Here is a 21,963-nt window from a genome sequence, read left to right as displayed (position 1 = left end):
AGTACTAATCTTCTCCAGAAAAGAAGAGAATTTCTGGAGTCCACTCCAGAAATAACCTTAACAACTACAGAGGGATAACACTGCTGTCAACTGCTGCAAAGCTATACTCTAATATACTAAAGAATAAACTTAATAAATACAGTGAACAATTCTTAGAAGAACAATGTGTGTTCAGAAAAGGGAGAAGCACAATAGATACAACGAATTTTGGAGAAAAGAAGGGAATTCAATCTACCAACATTTCTGCTGTTTATTGATTATGAAAAATCATATGACAATGTAAACCGGAAAAAAACTTTGGCAGATTCTACGTGAAGAAAATATCCCAACCCAACTCCGGAAAGCGATCCAAAGCCTATAAAAAACTCAAAAGTCTGTATAAAATATTCTTATGACCAACTATCAGACCCAATTAACACCAATAAAGGAGCATACAAGGATGTGGACTATCACCAAATTTATTTAATATCTACATCAATAAAATTCTTAAAGAATGGAAACAAACAATTAACAACGGAATACAGTTGAACAACAGGAATAAAATCCAAACTATATTATATGCCGATGATCAAGTTATAATTGCAAAATCCGAAGATGAACTACAGATAACAGCAAATGAACTTAATAAAATAGGTAAAAAGTACGAGATAAATCTCCACCTCAAAAACAAAATCAATGGGATTATGTGGAAAAATCAAAGAGTCAAAATTGTTATTGATGATAAAATAATAGAACAAATATCTGACTTAACCTATTTATGAAATTTAATATCAAATGAAGAGAAAGACATCCACACTAAACTACAAAAATATAATAAAATGAATGGAACGATTAAACGCTACTTCAGAAAACAAATGACAACTGAAACAAAATTGCGACTGCACAACATCACTTCAAATCCAGCTGTCTTCTACAGCTGTGAGACTTGAATCATAAACAATAAAGATGCACACGAACTAGAAGCAGCACAAATGAGATTTTTAAGACCATTATTAGGCTTTACAAGACTAGACTACCAAAGAAATTTAGATATCCGCGAGAAATTAAAAGTAGATAACATAGTAAATGACATAAAACGGCATCAGGAAAAATGGATCAGCCACATAGAAAGAATGAACCCAGATCGGATCCCAAAATTAGCCTTTAACTACAAACCTACAGGCAAGAAAGATGTTGGTCGACCAAGACAACGATGGCGAGATCACGACCACCTCCAAGAGCTATAACGGAACAGGTCTTAAAAGACCTAAGCCGGACCAAGTTCATGATGATGATGAATTGGACTATATCTATATCAATGTACCGCTGAGTGATTATGGTATCTATGAAAAGGATGGGTTCATAAATCCTGAGGCGGACCATTGCACCCCACACTCCAGGGTTCACTCTCTCGTGGGTAGCGCAAATGGTATAATCACAGTTCAACCCACACCGGGTGGAAAAGACCTGAATTTGAATCCCGTCAATGTTGCGGGAAATTTTTATGGGTCTTTTTCACAACGTATCTGATTTAATCGGTCTCAGGAGAGGGTAGCATGTAGTGTTCTCCTGGAGTCTCCGGTCTTTTTTTTTTTTCCAGCAAACAGGAAATCGACCACAGAACGCACGAAATATACAGGCATATTATATACGGCGCAATATGGCTAAGTTCCTGATCCGCTAAAAATCCTACAACAACTTCAGTGTTCAGAGGATATATGGGTGCAAGGGAGATTTTCAGCATACCGTCGTATTCTGAGAGTTTGCCTAGTTAGTCAGATGAAACGATTAATTTAAAAGATGGTGTTTAATAGCTAACATCCACTTTATTCAGGAACTGTGCATAGTAATGGCTTCGTTTTCTACAGTGTGATGGCAAAGTTTCTGGATGAAATACACTTTATAGGGAAACAGTTTTAATTTCCTCACTACTGCATGAAAACTGCTGTACGACATTCCCCTTTGTTGTGCAAGGCTCCATAGTGATTAAAGAGAACCCCTTCCAGGCTTCCTCTAACCCACAGCTTTTCTAAAATGGGTGCGCATCAAGTTCCAAAGGATAGCGTCAGATTTTGGCATCATATCAGCATTGTCTTCATTATGATTTTCTTTCACTTCATATATTGATTAATTACCTGATTAAAATACAATTATTGAGTAATATATTAGATTATTACGCCTTTTATTTATTTATGTGCTTCATACTAGGCGGCTAGTGATCACTCGTTCTTTCTCTTTGGGCGTTAATAACCGACGTAGTCGATTTCAATTGCCCTTGCTTAAGTATGGCCTAAAACAAAGGAAGATGCGTACCATCAAGGCTGGATTTACAGAGGTTCAGTGCGGCAGGACTCCGAAATGGAGTCCGCAGGAAATTCCGGAACAGTACGATTACTGATGCTCCAGGTGGCCCACAAAACACTATTTCAGGAGTCTAAACCTACATGCGCCAGGATTCCAGACCTCCTAAATCCTGCACTAACAGTACTGTAGCATTTACCATAAAGATAAAAATCAAAAAGGGTGGCGTTCCGAATAATTACAAATATCTAAGTGTGTAATTAAAGGTTCCTGTTTCCTCTAGATACAAAACAGAAGTTCTACACAATTGTGATTTAACAAAATTAAGAGACGACAGAAGTTATCCATAATTTATATTTTCTTTTCGCTCTGCTTTCCTGAATGTTTTCGCAGGCTTCCGTAATACATAGTTTGACGGCATCAAAATTGCTTACAAATATCACGTTACAGTTTTATACGACTCTGTGTCTTGGTAATGTTCCACGATGAATACACGCTCCTCTGCGATGAATGCTACGTTTATTTACTGTTTGCACTGTGCCTGCGTATTTTTTGTTTTATAGATTTCGACAGATAACGACACCACCATGCGCAAAATAAAGGATGTTATATGTAAATTTGATGTATCTCGCACTCTTTCTCTTGGTGTTATTCGCATTTCCATGGTTTCTCGTTTACAGCGATCACTTTATGCCTTACACTAAAACAACAACTAAACAGACTTAAATGATGCAAATGATGCGGCTGGCTAGGTAAGGATGCGCTGATTTTCACTTCTCTTTGTTTGTTTGTTTGTTTTTTTTTTCTTTTTTGAATTCTTATCAATTAAAGTTTAGAACAGAATACAACCTTTAATTAAAGTATAAGATATATACAATTAATCCCATCCAGGCATGCTAGTGTCAGAGGGTTACAAATACATTTATAATTAAATAATTACAGAAAACTAATTAAGAAACACACAAATTAGAATTGAGACATTATTATTTAGGGGCACATTACTCTAAGTTCTTATAGTAACTATAACTCACTTTACGCTTAGTACATTCATGAGCCAAAACATTACATTCTTTCGTCGTGATAACATGTTGCATTCGGCGTCGAATCGATTCCGCAAGACCCCGAAACGAGTCCTCAGATATCCTGGATCAGCTGGACAGAAAAACATCCCAGGGTTGGGCAATGGAGTGAGGCACTGGCGTGAACTGGCGAATGCTACGTTTCATCGCATCCCACACATTTCCGGTGAGACTTGAGGTCAAGTGAATTTGGCGGCTAAGGGTCACACGAAGTCCTTGGACATGAGCCCCGAACCATTCCTGCACAATGAGGTCGTTGTGACATGGAGCGTTGTCTTGTTGAAAAGGTACAGTGCTACTGGACTCTGCCAAGACAACTAAGTACGGCAAAATTTGCTGTATAACAAGGCCGAGGTAGGATCTGGTGATGATGTGTTCAATGGGGATGAGGGACCCAGTGATACCCATAGAAAAATTTCCCAAGCGATGATACCATCCCTGCCCGCCCGTTTTGGTCCAACTGTGCAGTCTGATTGCAACTGTTCACCTGTTCTCTGTGGAATACATATCCGTCCATCGACATGATGGAGCCGGAACCTTGATTCATCAGGCCAAGTAATTCCATTTCAGTCATCCAATGTCCAAGAAAGGGGCTCTTGCCTACAACTTGCAGAGGTGTTGATGACAGTCGATCAGTATGAGCACATGAACAGGTTACCTACTTCGTAATCCTATCTGCCAGGGAATCCGCTGGATGGTGTGCTCAGAATGTGTCTCTCTATGGACTGGTCCCGCCACACCTTCGCTATGACGGCCCTCGAACAGCCAGCAATACTTGTGGTCGCTGAGCTGCTGGTTCCTACCTTTCAAGAGCCGCAAATCATTCCCTTTTCAAATTTCTTCATGCCTTCCCTTTACCCATTAGAAGGGCTTTGTACTCACCAATTGGCAGGCACTATATATGTTGCGCTAGTCGATGTTTTACTGTCATAATGTTTTTGCTTGCCTTCGTGAGTAGCACCACACGTGTGGTGGTCACGAGTATAACTTTTAGGCAGGGAAAAGCGAAGTTGACTGAGACATGTCATTCTAACATTTTATTTTAGCGAAGATTTGGTGTCTGTATATCTTGTTGCGAATTAGGACCTCAACATATTTTTTCTATTTGTTGTTGTCTGCCATTTCTTTGAAGTCTCTGCCAATCTCTTGAAGAAAGGGCACCAAGTGCTCAGACAGGAATATATTAGTGAGTGCTCGCCGATTATAGTCTGCTAATAGCTGTGCTGAAGGCCGAAGAATTCGCCAAGAGCATTTATCTCAGAAATACGACTGCGTTGTTTCACTTGTGACCATCTTTGATCTTGAGTAGCAGCGTTCTTTCTCCGATATAGTAGGACCTCAAATTGTGCAGCTTTAGGGTATTTGCTAACTCTGGTATTTAGAATATTTTCTCTGAGAGCTTCGGGAAAGTCTTCCGTCTTCCTTTGTAATCCTCTCTAAATTTTTAATAATGGTGCACTTCATAGCTATCTCTTACTTCGCTTCTTTCTATCTGAATGCTAATAGACTTATTTGGTTTCAAATGGCCTTGCTTAAGCTTCTGTCTATCACCATGCATTTTGTTTCTTGTTTGCAGACTTCCTGATATTTTTCTTCCACCCGTACAACCCTCCGAGTATTAAATTGAGGAACACTTTCAGTTTTCACGATTGTTTCTAATCTAATTTTCAACAGCGGCCAAGAAATAAGCAAGCGGAAAGAGGGATGCGGTTGCTTATTTCTGATCTCAGATAAATCTGTAAGAGTTTGTTATTTTATAAAAAGAGCTATGGAGTATTAATCAAGTTTTTTTTCTATTAACAAGCATAATTATTACCTCTGTTCCTTTGGAAGATTTTGTGCTGGTATAATTGAAATCGCAGATGACGAAGCCAATGAGATGAGGTGCAACCGGAATAGATTTTGTAAATGTCGTCATTAATAAACGAGCGTCCTCAGAGTTTTCAATCTTTTTCGTCTCCTGAAGTACAAATAAGAAAAGAATATATATTTATAAATGAGAAGTTCAGTTAACATATTCATTCCCTAAAACCGTGTACTAGATTTCTGTTAAAGAAGTGAAATATTAAACTATAAAAGCAAAGATTCGAGAAGAATTAATAGTCAGAAATAATTAAAAATTGTGATTCCTGCCTTTCCACACAATGTGAAAAAGAACTGAGATCGAATTCCATTAAGATTGTAGTAATAATATTTATGAGTATATTTCACGCTGTGACTAGCTAGTCTGATGAAGGTTGAACAGTTTCATCTCTGGAAACTCGGAGTTTTTATACAGTAGAATATGCAAACCAACGACAGAATACACGCAATTTAGATACAACATAATGACGTCTCACAGTCTTAATTGCTTTAGGATAAAAGCAGCAGCAAGAACAATTCTTATTAATAATGTATCCTCAATGGCAGTACATTGGTTTTGCCCCTTTCTTCAATTTTGTGTTGTGGGGAGGAATTTTTAAAGACTTCTGCAATCGGAACTGTAGTCAGCTTATATCAGGAGGTGGGATATAGGATTTTTAAGCCCATAGAATATGCAAAAACGGCTTGTAAACGAAAAATAGACATTTTAATTAGGAATAGTTGCCCACTTTTCTCCTTCATGTATGAAGTAGAACGACTGGAGTTTACTACCACATGCAACAACTCGTTTTCCTACTGACTGCTGTGGTTGTTGGTTAAATAATGATGAAAATGATGTTAAGTAATGTTCACCATTTTTACTGATGGCTTTGTGAAAATAAAATTTCTGGTGCCATTTGGAAATTGTTTCAATAAAATAAGTTAAACTTGATGATTAATTGTCAGTGACAATATATTGATTTCATCACTTATCACTCGTCTGGAGAGGTCTGGGCTCTATTTCAGTGATAGACTGAAGGAATTTCTAAAGGAATCTTCAGTCAGGGCTGTAGTTAGTTGATTTCGGCGGAGAGAGAGTAGGGTATTCCTCATGAGTTTTTTTGGAAAGTTTTGGCCATGAAAACAGAATTAATACATAATGGAGCACTTTGGGATAAGTCTGATCGCCTAAACCCCAATGATAAGTAATTGAATTGGATGAAGTCTAACAAATTTAGCTTTTCCAGTTTAGTTCTCTGTTCATCCTGCGAAATTTACTCTAATGAATTGTTCCTTAAAGCCGATCCCGATGGTGATTAGACCCACATTGGGCGGTGCTCAAATTCTTACAACTGATAGTCCAACCAGAGGATAATACATCACCAAAAGTCTTGGTTCAGTTACCACCTCCGAACACCAGCCAGCTCGAACAACTGATCTGGCAGTGAAATTAAGAGATGGGCTTAATCACACAACTGATGTCCCTACCTATCCAATTATATGAAAGCCGAATGTTCACAAAAACTGATTGTTGGTAGCATCTGGTCCAACACCTGAGATTTATGAAATCGGGATGGGTGGAGATTTCCTCCAGCAATTCTCAGATGCACGTTTGTGTTCCGGTCCTATTTCAGCAGACAGCATTTACTTTACCGTTTTCTCATCATGGGGATGCTCCCTTGTGCACTTTCCTCTTATGATGTTGTAAATCTGTATTTGTATGATACTTATTATGATACAGATACAGGACAATTATGGGTATCGAAAATAAAGTAAAGTTTATTTATTTAATCATGAGCATTTGGGCTCTTTCACTTCTACTACTTGCTCTCGTAACCGGATATGCTTTGACACTGTAGTATAATGAGAGCCACACTACTGTATTAAAGACGCTCCTTGGTCAAGATTTCTGGCCATATATTGTTCCTGATAAGCAAATTCCACTGTAATTGAAATTTAATTTATAATATATGTACGCATGTACATATTTTATATATAATATATGTACTCACGTACATATATCCATATTTTATATATACTATATGTACTCATGTATTATACGTAGTTACGACCCTGGATAATTATGGATAAAATTCTTTTATGTGCGAGAAGTTCCTTCCTAATGCCTGTTAAGGTATTACCTGTATACACCTAATTCTGTTATGAAAATGTGTAAGGTTTCATTTATTGCAAGTTCTAAATAATACAAAATAGGTCGACTGCGAATTTAAGTGCATTTCTTTTACATTATTCGTTATCATGCAAATTATGAATCCCATTTCAGTTGTAAGATATTATCAGGCTTTTTTAATAAACTCATTGCGCTTTTTTCTTTATTGAGAAGTATAATTTGTTTTTGAGGCATGCCTACGCCAAGATATGAAAGCATTTTTACATGAACAGTGTACCGTGACAGCCCTGTAATTATGTGAAATCCTAGACGAGGTGTGGAAAAATCCCAGTCTGTGGTTGAATGTCGTTAGCTGCACATATTAATAGCGCAAAAATATTACAAAAGGGTATAACAGTGCAAGCTTTGAGAAGCTAATCATTAACTTTTGTTTAAACAGCTCAGACACAGAATTGCATACAAAGAACCTTTAAGTTCATTAAAAGATTGTTTACCTTGTATTCTATCAATATTCCTACATCGTCTGGACACTTTTTTAGGATCATGGAGGTGTGTACCATATGCAAAAACAATACACGTATATCGAAGATGGTACACGTCATGCAAACGTGCGTAGGAAAGCGATATAAAGCCGTGACCCAAATGGTGCTCAACTCGGACAGGATTTCACGGACTTCCAAAGAGGTGTCATTGTCGGTGCATGTTTTTTGTTTTTAAGATATTACGACAGAGAGGACAACTGTAGTTTTCGATAATTCAACGACTAGTATCATTATGGTCATTACATATAAAACATCGACATAAAAAATCCTGGGGAAAATATTTTGTGCTGCAGGTGCAACTGCAGCAGATGTCTGGAGCGGACATTCCGTCAAATGAATGAAGCAGTTAACCATCGTTAATGCAAAGTGCAATGTGGATTGTAGTTTATTAGCGCGTCAGAAACAGAGGCTATAATGCAGTACAATGTGGAAATCCTACAAAAATGCAATACGTGAATAGGAGGCCTTCATGGAAACCACTGATCTCGGAGAACAACAGAAAAAAAATATAAATGTGTTGATGCCAGGAACGCTTGGACGCAGGAGAGGACCGGTGAAAAGATATATGATATGATCAGTCCCAATTTGGGCTCTTTAGCATAAAAAGTGAAAAGTGCACATATCGAAGAAGTCACACGAGGCACTGGATCTGTTCTGTGGAGGAGCCGTAATGATGGGGGAGCTGTGTTGTGGATCCCTCATCACACTGGAGAACACCAGAATTATAGAGCGTGTCTGAACATCAATGCGGATCTGGTACGCTCGGAAAGGTTTTAAAAGGACTTTTTTGGGGATATGACTAGGGACACTTTTAAGATAATGCAACTCTCAACGTACTTATTATGTTAAAGAATGGTTTGAGGAACACTCCAAGTATCTACCTGTCTAGCTCAATCCTCGGATGACAATCGCATGAGTATCTGTGGGATAAACTGAAACACTGTGCATAACCTCTACGTCACCATAATGCCCACGTTACTCCAGGAATTAGAGACAGTTTCCTTATAGAAATGGTTCAGTATTCCACCCTCGTGTCACTTTTCAACACCTTGTTGACTACCTGCCACGTCGTGCCGGAACAGTGAGGAAGAACAATGGCAGTCGAGCATATTTATTAACTGATGATCTTAATAAAGTAGCAAAGCAGTATATTATCAGGACAGTATGTCGTGATATTAAGAGTTAATAGATAGTGTTCATTAATTATAATAAGTGCAAATTTTTTGTTTGTGTTTTTTTTACAAATAGCGTGAATAAAATTAGTGAAAGCGACCACGCAGGAATTATTCAAAATTGAGCAACAGTATTATTTTTGGTGAGTTCGTCAACCCTAGAGATGTTACAACGGTTAATTTTTGCACCCTCTTCCTTATTTTCTATTTATTTAAGTATAAAGCCATTTTAACCTCTCCATATGGCTCCCGAACCCCCCCCCCCACAACTCCCTTCCCGACCGTTGTTTGCTGTTCCCCACAGTCACAACTGTTTGAAATGTAATGTAACGTACTGCCAATATCATTTACAATGATTACACTTTGGTACAAGGAACACTTTTTTCATTTACTTGTGCTTTTAAAAGAAACCGTCGTTGTTTATTAAATGGTATCATTTCAAGCATTCTGTAGCCAATGCAAGCATTCTTATACTGTAAATAAGTAGCAAATTTACAATTAGAGGCGTGAGTGTTTGTTGCATCCACAAAAGATAGGTCATTTGACAAAAGGCTCCGAAATTTCATTGAGGAAAGGAAAAATGAGAGTAGGTGTGTGTTATAGGCTTAGTGAATCTGATGAGTATAATGAGTATAATGAGCAATTGTGCAGAGAAATAGAGTGGGCCAGTAAATCAGAGCAATTGTGCAGAGAAATAGAGTGGGCCAGTAAATCAGAATGTCTTATAATGGGGGATTTTAATTTCCCGGATATTGACTGGAATTTGTGGGTTGGTCACTCATACACTACCAAGGCTTTTGTGGATTTATTGGAGGATTGTTTTCTACATCAGCATGTTCGGGAGGCAAATAGAGGGAGTAATACTCTTGATCTGATTATCAGTAGTGATTCTTCAGGCATTAAGAATCTGTCTGCAGATAAAGGAACCACTAGGTGGCAGTGATCACAGTGTGCTCAAGTGGGATTTACTGAAAGAGGTAACTACCATCAGGAGTAAAGGGAAGGCTTTTGCCTTTCGTAAAGGCGATTACGGTGGTCTGAGACAGTATTTAAATTCTATACAGTGGGACCAACTGATGATGTTACCAACAGCAAATTCAAAATGGGAGGCATTCAGAGAATTAATCTTGGAAGCCACTAGGCTTTTCATACCAACAAAAAAATATTGTTCAAGATTTAGGACTAAATGGATGTCAGATGGACTAATTAGACATGTGTCAGAGAATAAAAATGCATAGCATACATATACATTAACACGTGACACAGACGCCTATGATAGATACAAGTTGATCTGTAACCAAGTTACAAAGGAGGTTAGGCAGGCGAAGGCAGATTACGAGAAATCTTTGGCAAAGAATGCAAAGAGACAGTAAATAGTCCTTTACTTATGTAAACTCTAGAAGGAAGGGGATGAACCAGATTGGTCCACTTGATATCGATGGTTCAACTGTTGATGATCCTGCTCAGGTAGCTAACGAATTAAATGAATATTTTGCATCGACATTCACACATGAGCAGTTATTGAGGAAGGGGAATGCCAGAGGTGAAGTAAACTCTGGCAGTGAGCTAGATGATTTTGCAATAACTTAGAGGAAAGTGGAGGAGAAATTGTTGAGGATAAACGTAACAAAGACACCCGGGGTGGTTGGGATCTATCCAGTTATATTAAAGGAGGCGGCAAAGGAAGTAAGCAAACACTTAGCCATAATTATCAGAGCTTCCCTGGAGTCAGGGGAGGTACCCATGGACTGGAGATGTGCAAATGTGACCCCAATCCACAAAGAAGGATCAAAGGGAGCCATAGATAAATACAGACCTGTTAGTTTAACTTCTGTTCCAGGAATTAATGGAGGCACTAGTTAAAGAAGCATTGTAGGATCATCTAGATAAGACTTCAGTTATAACTCGGACACAGCATGGGTTTGTTAAGGGGAAGTCTTGTCTGACTAATTTGATTGGATGATGTAGTAGTAGTGATCATAGTAGTCATCATTGGATGATGACTACTATGATGTAGTCACAAAGGAACTGGATGCAAAGAATAACTTTGATATCATATATTTGGATCTTAGAAAAGCCTTTGATACTGTTGCACATGGAAGACTGCTGCAGAAACTGGAGCAGTGTGGCATTGGAGGCAAATTCCTGCTATGGATAAAGGGATGGTTGAGTGGGAGAAGACAGAGAGTGGTAATCAATGGACACTGCTCTTCGTGGACTAATGTTATTAGTGGAGTCCCTGAGGGTTCAGTGTTGGGTCCATTGTTGATTTCTGTATTTATAAATGATATTGATGATGGTATATTAGGCTTAATGTCCAAGTTTGCAAACGATACGAAGGTTGGCAGGGTTGTTAATGACAGTGCACTGCTGCAACAGGATCTAGAAAAGTTGAGCAAATGGGCTGAGAGGTGGCAAATGAAGTTTAACATTGACAAATGTAAAGTACTACATATTGGAAACAGGAATCCCAGAGTAACGTATCAACTCTGTGGTACCATACTGACAGTGGAAGAGAATGGAAAGGACTTGGGGGTAATTGTGCAGGCAGATATGAAGTTTTCTTAGCAGTGCAGACGGTCTGCAAGAGTAGCTCATGGTGTCTTGTCAATGATATACAGGAATTTTTCTAGCAGGGATAAGGAGGTGATTATCCCCTTGTATAAGGCAATGGTTAGACCACACCTTGAGTACTGTATACAGGTCTGGAGGCCTTATTTTAAGAAGGATGTAGAGCTATTGGAACGAGTACAGAGAAGGGCAACAAGATTAGTGAATGGAACAAAGGGTTGCTCTTGCGAAGAAAGGGTTAAGTTTTGCAAATTAAAGTGTCTGGAGACTGTGCACCTGCTAGGTGATCTGATCGAGGCGTATAAAGCCTTGAATGGTTTGAGTATGCTCCATGCTGATGGGAATCTTCCTTTTGCTCAGAATAATCGCCTGAGACGGCATAAATTCAAACTGAGGAAAGACAGTTGTAGGACAGATGTGCGGAAGTATTCCTTTAGCTAGCAGGTGGTTGATTGCTGGAACAAACTTCCATCTGTCGTTGTAGAAGTTGATACCTTAAATAGATTCAAAGCAGAACTTCGCAAACATTTGGACCAAGTGGATGGGTGAAATAAGGGTTCTTTTTTTTTTTTTTGGCTGATGCTATATAATCATGCTTTCTTGCATCATGTGCCTATGCTAATGCTAAATGTAGCTTGAATTACCAAAAGGAACTCTTTAAGTTATAGAGGGCGAGTGAACCCTGACGGACTCCTTTGTCGTTCAACGTGTTTCGAATAAAGATTGGAAAATCTCAATATTCGGTTTGTAATCTCTTTGTAGAATATAAATGAGCCATTTAAATGTAAATCGTCAAGTAATAACCGACCGTATCCAAATCTTTGTGAAGTTTTCGGTTATAAAATTTATAAGGTCCAAACGTTTATTTTTGCCTCGTGAACGTTTAAAATAGGTTTTACCGAGTTCAGCTCCCCTATCCAACCAGCGCACGTGGGTCTCTACTTTGTTTTTTTTTTTTTTACTACAGCATTTGTCAAAAGTAACTCTACAACTTTAAATAGAACTTTTGTTTTCTTTTCAAAGATAAAAGTAAAAATGAACTTGGACGTAATGCAGTATGTCCGTAAGAATTAGGTCATTTCAAGACAACACGTTTCTTAGTGATAGTAGTATATCAGAATATTTTTTGTACAACGTGAAATGCTATTTTTATAAACGTTGGTTAGAGCTGCTTAAGTAATTCCTTTTAAAGCATTCTACATGTCTAATTTGAGGTCACGATTAGTTTGATGACGATATCGAAACAATTTATAGTTTAAAGGAAGAAACCTGGAGAGGTAAGATCAGATTATTTGTATGGACAATCTGATCTTACGAGTTTTAATTCATAAAGCGCTGAAGGTATTTTGCAGCATTAATCATTAGACCAAAACATTTGGAACGTGAGATGTCCGAATGAACATTGCGAATGCGGAAAGGCAGTATGTATATGCTTTTGATATACTGCCTCCCTCTTTTTATTTTTAGTAATGGAACTCATGGTTCCTAAGCCTAAAGGGTAAATGTCCTGCTATTATTCACTTATTCATTAAGAAATTGTAATGTCACCTAATATGGAAATAAACGTCTTTTTTTATAACTGAAAGCCGACTGGTAATATCACGGTGTCCGATTGTGATAAAAACATCGTTTAGAGGATAAATTATGAATCTTCCGAAGATCTCTCACTCTCTGCTTGCTTTCATTGCCCGATGTTGCTTTTGTCCTTTTGTTCTGCTGAGTGCAAGAGTCAGCTCTTGCCAGAAATGAATTTCTTTCGGGCAAGGGCTGAGTGTTCCCTTCTCCTCCCCAGAAAATTCGACTTTTCGAGGAGGATATAAAGAGGAAACCAACCAACCAACCGCAGAATACAGGATCGCTACAGACATTGACATATTGATGCCTCTTGGCATTATATAATCCTGGTTCGAATTATGATCCCGTCCAATCGTAAATGGTTTTCTTTGATTTCTGTAAAAGTAGTCCTAAGTAATTATACCCAAATGCTTTGTCACCCCCCAGCAACGATTGCTGAAATATAAATAAATAAATAGAAATTAAAAAATAAAGGAAACTAATATGATCCTTATTTTATATATATTTTGAAACATTTTGAACACGCAGAAATCAAGCTCATTAAAAAGGAATAATAATATTATATAACATATAAAACCTATCGCAATTTTTCCTCAACTAATTTATATTTCCGCTTAATGCGTTTCAGATATTTATGCAGTGTGCATTTTCAATACTACAGTCCATCCAGTGACATACTTTCATCAAAAATACTTACCTCGGTAGGCATAGTAGAAAGAGCAACATGTTTAGGGTCATGAATAAGCGAGAGTTTAAAACTGGCTTTCAAGCTGGGTTCATCGAAACAAGGAAATGTCCTTCGAGCGAAAGTAGGTTGGAAGTTAGTCGCTGCTACGTACCTGTTTGGGAAAGAATAGATATCAGAACGTAATCGGAATATCGTGAAGAATGGACAATTTGAAATCTGCTTATGGCAGTTGTGTAGGATACAGAAGCAGTTGTTAGAGAACACAGAGAATAACGTAATGAATATTTGATTAGCACGTAATGGTCTGCTATTGACAGGTGTTAACATGCAAGAGAAATAGTTCCAGACGAAGAATATTATGAAACATAGAGAATCTATATCGATTTATGGTTGATTGCTGCAATAAGTGCACGTTCGGCTAGGGGAAAAAACTCTTAAGTGTCTTTTTGCGATTTTTCTATTCCTCACAGCACATTACCCAGAATTGCCGAAGGTGACCCCAATCCTATCTCTCTTATTATCTGGGTTACAATCTGTTTCCGATCGACTTCCTTATATATATATAGAATTTTCCATTGATACATTATTTGGTCATTAATGACAATAAGACATACATTTAAGTCTAAACTACCCAGAGGTGGAAAAAATAATGAACTGAGTTGTTGATAAAAAGATTTTCTTAGAGCCCTGAAATATTTAACGAAAAATATTCTCGCTTAGAATCGATATCTCAATTGAATGAAACCCCATTTTATAGCTTTTAATCGTATTCCGTGTTTTAATTACCATTCTAGGGCCATTTTTATTGAATATGTCGAAGTATAAACAGACTATTTTAACCGTGGTCTTCGGCATGAGGTCGCTATCAGACCCCCCCTTGCAATCTTATAAATAAACTTAAATTAAGTGCAATAATTCGATTCGTTTAAATGAAAAGAGTATAAAAGGAGATATTCAAATATGAATCATGCATTATTTTTCAAGTATATTTGCTTCAGATTTCATTTATTTATCCTTGAAACTTCCCCAGATAAGGAAACAAAAACGATTATCTACCATTTCTTGCTACGACCAGTGCACGATACTCAAGGTTAAATAAGATTATAGTGGCAATTTGCTTTGGTTTAGTAACCTGATTAACATTTCAATCTCTTGAGAAAATATTTATCAGTTCCGTTTTCTTTTTACTTTTGTAAATCCTCCTTCCATACTCGAGTCATCGATTTTTTTTTTAACCTCCAAGAAAGTTCTTTAAACGATTATAAACGTAGCCCAAATGAGCGTTCACCCGTCACCTGTTTAAAAAAAAATAAAAAGGAAACGAAAAAAAACCAAAACGCTGTGCCCTGATTAGCTCAATGTCGTCCGTAGAGTGTTATAGGTCCAAGGGCAAAACAACATGTGAGTCGTGAGTTGTGTTTGAAGGAGAAAAGCAATTCAATTATCATCACTTTCATAGCTGAAAAATTATATCAGGTAGCTTTAAATCGATAAGCTGAAAATTGTCACGATTTCACTTTGCTGTTCCTGCATTTTTCTAATAAGGATTTTTGAAGTTTTTCTGAGTCATTTTTTTCGGGTTAAGTATTCATTAACTACATCATCGAATTCAGAACCCGATATGCTCTGATAGACGGCAGATATATTCGATGCTGCAACAGTCTCTCGTCAAAACATCTATTTAATTTAACCAATTTCATCAAGTTTACCGTAGAATCAGAGGTGGACGGTTCGCTCCCGTTTCTGGACGTGCTAGTGCATCGCGTAGGCCCACATCTAGAGACCTCAGTATACCGCAAACCCATGTGGTGCGGTCAATTCACCAACTACGGGTCCGGCCACGCTCCAAGCCATCTCAATAGCACTGCCCGCACCCTGTTCTCCAGGGCCTGGAGCCATTCCAGCACCGACACAATTAGACGTAACGAGATCTCCCGTGTGAAGGCGGACTTAACCAGATGCGGTTATCCATCCCATGTACTAAACAGATGCTTGTTACAGGCACAAGAGCTTACTTCCAACCCAAGACCTCCGAAGCAAGTCGGCATATCATCCGCCTACATTCCGTACTATCCAGGAGTGTCAGGACGTATCTCGAAGATCCTGAGAAGTTACAACATAAAATGTGTACAATTACCAGGTAGGAACCTACGTTCACTTGTCTCCAGTGTGAAGACCCCTGTCACACCTGTCTTACGCAGCAATGTAGTGTACCGTATCACCTGTAGGGCCTGTAACAGTTGCTACGTAGGTGAGACATCGAGACGTCTCCAGGATCGCCTCACGGAACACGACAGAGCAATCCGGCTTGCCGAAACTGACCAGTCCGCGCTTGCAGAACATTTTTGGGCTACCAACCACGATCTTGACCCCAAGCGCGACTTTGAGATAGTGGACCACGCGCGACACTTTCGCCACCGCCTATGGCTAGAGTCACTAAACATAATGAACAACCCTAAGGCATTAAATCGCCAGAAAGGCATGCGTATACATCCAATCCTGGAGACAACCGTTTTATTGATGGATGATCACTGGCGCAAGGCAGCACACGTCCGTGCTACAACAATGACGAATGAGTAACGTGCCACAGTTTGCTTGTAATGTATTTAAAAATTCTGTCAGTTGAGAAAGGGACACGAGTTCCGAAAGCTTCTGGAAATATTTTATTTTATTTTATTTTACTGGGTATACTTTAAATAAATATCTGTTAAACTATGGACCCCAGTACTCCAGGCCCATTTGTCACTATTCGATCACTTTATGGCCATAATACCTACAACGATTGTGCACAGTTGCAAAAATGCTTCCTCTCAATAGCTCGCTACAGGCAACATTTACGCTTCGCCCACAGATGCAAAAGCAATCGAATTATACCTAAAGGGTTCCGATACAAAGCCCCGTTCCACAACTCTCATATGGATCGTGCCTGCTTTAACTTCAGCCTGCGCACGTTAAATTTATGGATATCCCATCTCCACCATGAAATCAGGAACGCTGACTACAACAAGTCCAGACTGTTACAACATATACAAGGTAAGGTCTCGCCTATTGTATTTACAAACCTTATACATACCATCTGCCATCGGGCTAGTCAGACCTCGGATACCTACCGTTTACGCCAACAGCGCAAGTTCATAAACTTGAGCATAGAAACTAACTCCTTAAAGACGAACACTCGTTCAGACGACACGACTTCTTTCGTCTTGAATAAAATAAATAAATTTTCTGTTTATACTCCGGCACGACAACCAAGTCAGTAGAGTTTACAATAAATCGTCAATACAAATATTTATCGTATTTAGTAGTCACGGGCTTGAACCCCGGTCCACTCAAGGAACGCGTGCTATGCACTCTTGTGTTTGGATGAGATGTGGGTCCATCACTTTCAGCCAGAGAAAAAGGAGCAATCCAAACAGTGGAAACAGCTTTTATGTGCTTTTCTCCCTCTCCAAGGAATACAGTTTTTTTTTGGCACATTAGCAGCTAAGGCTATTTATGTGCTAAGACATTCCCCTCCAAGGAAAGCCAAGTTGATTTCTCTGGCAAGGTGATGGCATCAGTTTTTTGGAATGGAGATGGAGTGTTGCTAGTGGATTACTTTTAGAAATGTCACAGTCACAGGGCCATATTACAGTGACTAACAAACAACTGTCCAACGAGCAGCTGAGTGTTTTATCAAACGGTATGAAATTCGCCGTTATACCATCGAAACCTCCCATCACACAGCTCGCTATGGGCATAGAAGCCAGTATTACCAACCTTCCCGAAGAAACTGCCAACGAGATCCGATTCAAGACTGCCGCAGTCCTCCGCAACACTCGAAAAACGTGCTCAAACCTCAACCACCGCCAACGTGCCGCCCTGTCATCTATAAGAAAAGACAACTCCATCGTTGTACTTCCTGCGGATAAAGGGCGCCGGACTGTTGTGCTGGACCGATCAGCCTACCGAGAGAAAGCCTTGGCCCTATTACTCGATCCTAACGTATATGAACCTCTACCTGATCCTCCCGTTAAAGTCTTGAAACGTCTGGAAGCAAATGTTAATAAACTTGTCCACGCATGGCTTAAAGATAAGAAGATCCCGACCGCGACTCACCATCTTCTGCGTGGTACTGGCTGTCAACTACCACAATTCTACGGATTACCAAAGATCCATAAACCGGGTATTCCTCTCAGACCTATAGTGTCTTGCTGCAGTGCCCCAACGTATGAACTGTCCAAACACATCGCGAGCCTCCTCTCGCCTCTTATAGGTAATACATCTCACACCGTTAAAAACAGCAGTGAATTCATTAACACCATTAAGGACATTTCAATCCCTGATAACTCTGTCATGGCATCATTTGACGTGGTTTCTTTATTCACCTCGATTCCCGTCCAACAGGCCGTGCACTGCGCCAGAAGGCTCCTTGAGAGCGACTTAAGCCTCCAATCCAGGACGTCACTATCCACTGATGACATCTGTACCGCCCTCAACCTATGCCTCTCTAGCAGCATCTTCACCTTTGAAGACTCACTCTACAAACAAGTACATGGCACTGCTATGGGTGCCCCTGTCAGTTCCGTAGTAGCTAACATCGCCATGGAAGATCTGGAGAAGCAGATACACCAGAACCCACCTACACCTATTACAACGTGGTGTAGATATGTCGACGATATTTTTACCATAATACCACGTGGTTCTGAAACGGTACTACTAGAATACCTCAACTCTCTATCCAATTTCATCAAGTTTACCGTAGAATCAGAGGTGGACGGTTCGCTCCCGTTTCTGGACGTGCTAGTGCATCGCGTAGGCCCACATCTAGAGACCTCAGTATACCGCAAACCCATGTGGTGCGGTCAATTCACCAACTACGGGTCCGGCCACGCTCCAAGCCATCTCAATAGCACTGCCCGCACCCTGTTCTCCAGGGCCTGGAGCCATTCCAGCACCGACACAATTAGACGTAACGAGATCTCCCGTGTGAAGGCGGACTTAACCAGATGCGGTTATCCATCCCATGTACTAAACAGATGCTTGTTACAGGCACAAGAGCTTACTTCCAACCCAAGACCTCCGAAGCAAGTCGGCATATCATCCGCCTACATTCCGTACTATCCAGGAGTGTCAGGACGTATCTCGAAGATCCTGAGAAGTTACAACATAAAATGTGTACAATTACCAGGTAGGAACCTACGTTCACTTGTCTCCAGTGTGAAGACCCCTGTCACACCTGTCTTACGCAGCAATGTAGTGTACCGTATCACCTGTAGGGCCTGTAACAGTTGCTACGTAGGTGAGACATCGAGACGTCTCCAGGATCGCCTCACGGAACACGACAGAGCAATCCGGCTTGCCGAAACTGACCAGTCCGCGCTTGCAGAACATTTTTGGGCTACCAACCACGATCTTGACCCCAAGCGCGACTTTGAGATAGTGGACCACGCGCGACACTTTCGCCACCGCCTATGGCTAGAGTCACTAAACATAATGAACAACCCTAAGGCATTAAATCGCCAGAAAGGCATGCGTATACATCCAATCCTGGAGACAACCGTTTTATTGATGGATGATCACTGGCGCAAGGCAGCACACGTCCGTGCTACAACAATGACGAATGAGTAACGTGCCACAGTTTGCTTGTAATGTATTTAAAAAAAATTCTGTCAGTTGAGAAAGGGACACGAGTTCCGAAAGCTTCTGGAAATATTTTATTTTATTTTATTTTACTGGGTATACTTTAAATAAATATCTGTTAAACTATGGACCCCAGTACTCCAGGCCCATTTGTCACTATCTATTTAATTATCAAGCTGGTCGACTTTAAGAAAATTGCTGCATTATTTTCAAAAAGGAATCATATATATATTTTTTTCTGAATATATATATATATATATATATACTGTGATTCCATAGCTATCTCCATTTTCTTCTCCCCTCAGAAATCTGTACATACAAATGAAAGCATATTTCAGACACTATTCGAGAGAGGGGGCCAAGTCAGACTGGCACCAAATTATCAGCGTACGTTTCATTTCACTGAGGCAGTTTTATTGACAATCCCATTCCACCACCCAAACTCTGCCTTTCCCAACATTCACATATAGAAACACAGCTATAAATTAAAATATTCTAAGGAACCTTCGTATAAAATTCGATATAAACAAGCTAACCGATTTCTCCAGTGCCCCTGACCCCCCAACCCTCATCCCTCCACCCCAAATAACTCTTAGACAAATACCATCCCACTACCCATCGAGTGAACATCACTTGGCAAATTCTTTAGTAAAAACTTGCAGTACAATATAAGTTTTTAATTCCTGGAGCATTTATTTGATAATCCAACGCGCCTAAAAGGTATCACAATGCATATATTATTACTTAATTTATTTTAATTACAGTTTTAAAGCGAATGTTCCACATAATATTACATGGCAATGTCAAAAAGCATATGGCTCATTGTTAATTGAGCGCTGTTACATCAACTGCCTAATAGTTACAACGAAATTTTAAACTTAACTCGTCATTGGACAGATGTACCAGAGCTGTAAAAAAGAAAGTTTATATTGCAAGACTTTACTTGGGATCCAACGTAAGTCTTGCAATATCCTTGACATACCCTTATCCAACACGCTGTTGAACCGTTTTATCGGTATATCGCAATACTTTATGTTAATGGTATTTTTATTATTAAATAACCCTCTGTTATACCAACTACTGTTTTTATTTTTATGGTTAGTTCAAATACTAGAGTTGTGCAGCCATATATCGAGTAGCACTAACAATCATTTATGTGTTGTTTGCTGTTTTGTTGAGTAGCAATCACTGGAAACAACATGTTATCAGAGGTTAGTCTGCGATTAGTGTTGTGTTACTATTAATAATAGTCTGTTAGCTGATTTTATTGTATTGAAAATGTTTTGCTGCACTTATTCTATTTTATTGTATATATAATCTAGCCCATTTCGCCATTCTACATTTAATAATCAATATTCCACATATGGTTTTATTTTACTTTTTTATTTTTTACACACATTCCGCATATCATTTTAAAATATTAATAGACATTCTTCCTTTAATATAAAAGAAATTGAACAATATGAATTCCTGCGAAGACCGCATTACGCAGTCAATACGACCCGAAGGTTATCATATTCTAATTCCAAACATGTTGCCATAACGTCCTCTCTGGGAAATCCTGATTTCGCCGGTTAAAGTATGTTTTGCGGAAAACACTTAGAGCCTCCAACTGTCAAGGAAGCATCAGTAATGAAGGATGACAAAACGGATTACGGAGGTTCCCTGATCGCCACTTGGATTGCGTATCCGGTTCAGCGTAGTTGCAGATGTTGTTATTAAGATTACATCAATAAATTGTTAACGTCACTGGAATACTGTGCATTGAGAATGAGAAAAATACAAAAGCGCTTCTATGAAACAGAAGGTGAGCTAAATGTCAACAGTACAGAAGATACCGAGCAGATGTTTCTGCTTTATCACGAAATCAGACATTGAGAGAAATCAGAAAACAAACTTTACGAAAGATTGGAACGGATCAATATACAAAAAAACATTAGGATATTAAGAGATTTATCAATAAGATCGCAATACAGTGCACTGATTCTTATTCGTTCTATTGCAATGAAAGTTTTATATAAGAACCTAGCAAAAACATGCCAAATGATATTTAGTAATTAAAATGTCCAATAATGTTGACAAAGAATCGTAATGGATTTGTTTAAAGTCAAGCAGTATTATGCAATTGGTGTTATGCCTTTTTATAGAAGCTATTAGCCTAGTTCATTGAATCACTATTCAATGAACAATTCAGAATTTAAGAGTAAAAACAATGCACACACTTAATTTTATTTAAAATTTAAAATAAATTATGTTTCTGTTTTGTTCTTTCTAAACTTTCATATTATTAGGATTAGTAGAGGAATATGATGCAAGAAAGCAAGCTTATGAAGCATCAGCCAAAAAAAAACTTCCACTTCACCCCTCCGTTCGTTTGAAATACCTGTCCAGCTGAGCATTAAATTTATTTAGGCTATCAACTTCCACAACAAAGGATGGAAGTCTGTTCCACCAACCAACT

At 38.9% G+C, this 21,963-nt stretch overlaps 1 protein-coding gene across 1 annotated transcript in view; it reads right to left on the bottom strand.

Annotated features, from left to right (window-relative positions):
* The window catches only part of LOC150081733 (uncharacterized), a 253,463-nt gene that overhangs the window by 194,097 nt on the left and 37,403 nt on the right, over positions 1-21,963 (bottom strand). The window contains exons 2-3 of the mRNA XM_090378835.1: positions 13,890-14,031; positions 5,176-5,319 (exon numbers count right to left, since the gene is read on the bottom strand). Coding sequence (XP_090234961.1) covers positions 5,176-5,319; positions 13,890-14,031 — 286 coding nt within the window. The remainder of the gene's footprint in view (positions 1-5,175; positions 5,320-13,889; positions 14,032-21,963) is intronic.

Source organism: Mastigoproctus giganteus, chromosome 8, assembly GCF_048544385.1.
Source record: "Mastigoproctus giganteus isolate SK-2022 chromosome 8, ASM4854438v1, whole genome shotgun sequence".
NCBI lineage: Eukaryota > Metazoa > Arthropoda > Arachnida > Uropygi > Thelyphonidae > Mastigoproctus > Mastigoproctus giganteus.
The sequence above is the reverse complement of the archived record's forward strand: the minus strand, read 5'-3'. Positions and strand labels throughout refer to the sequence as shown.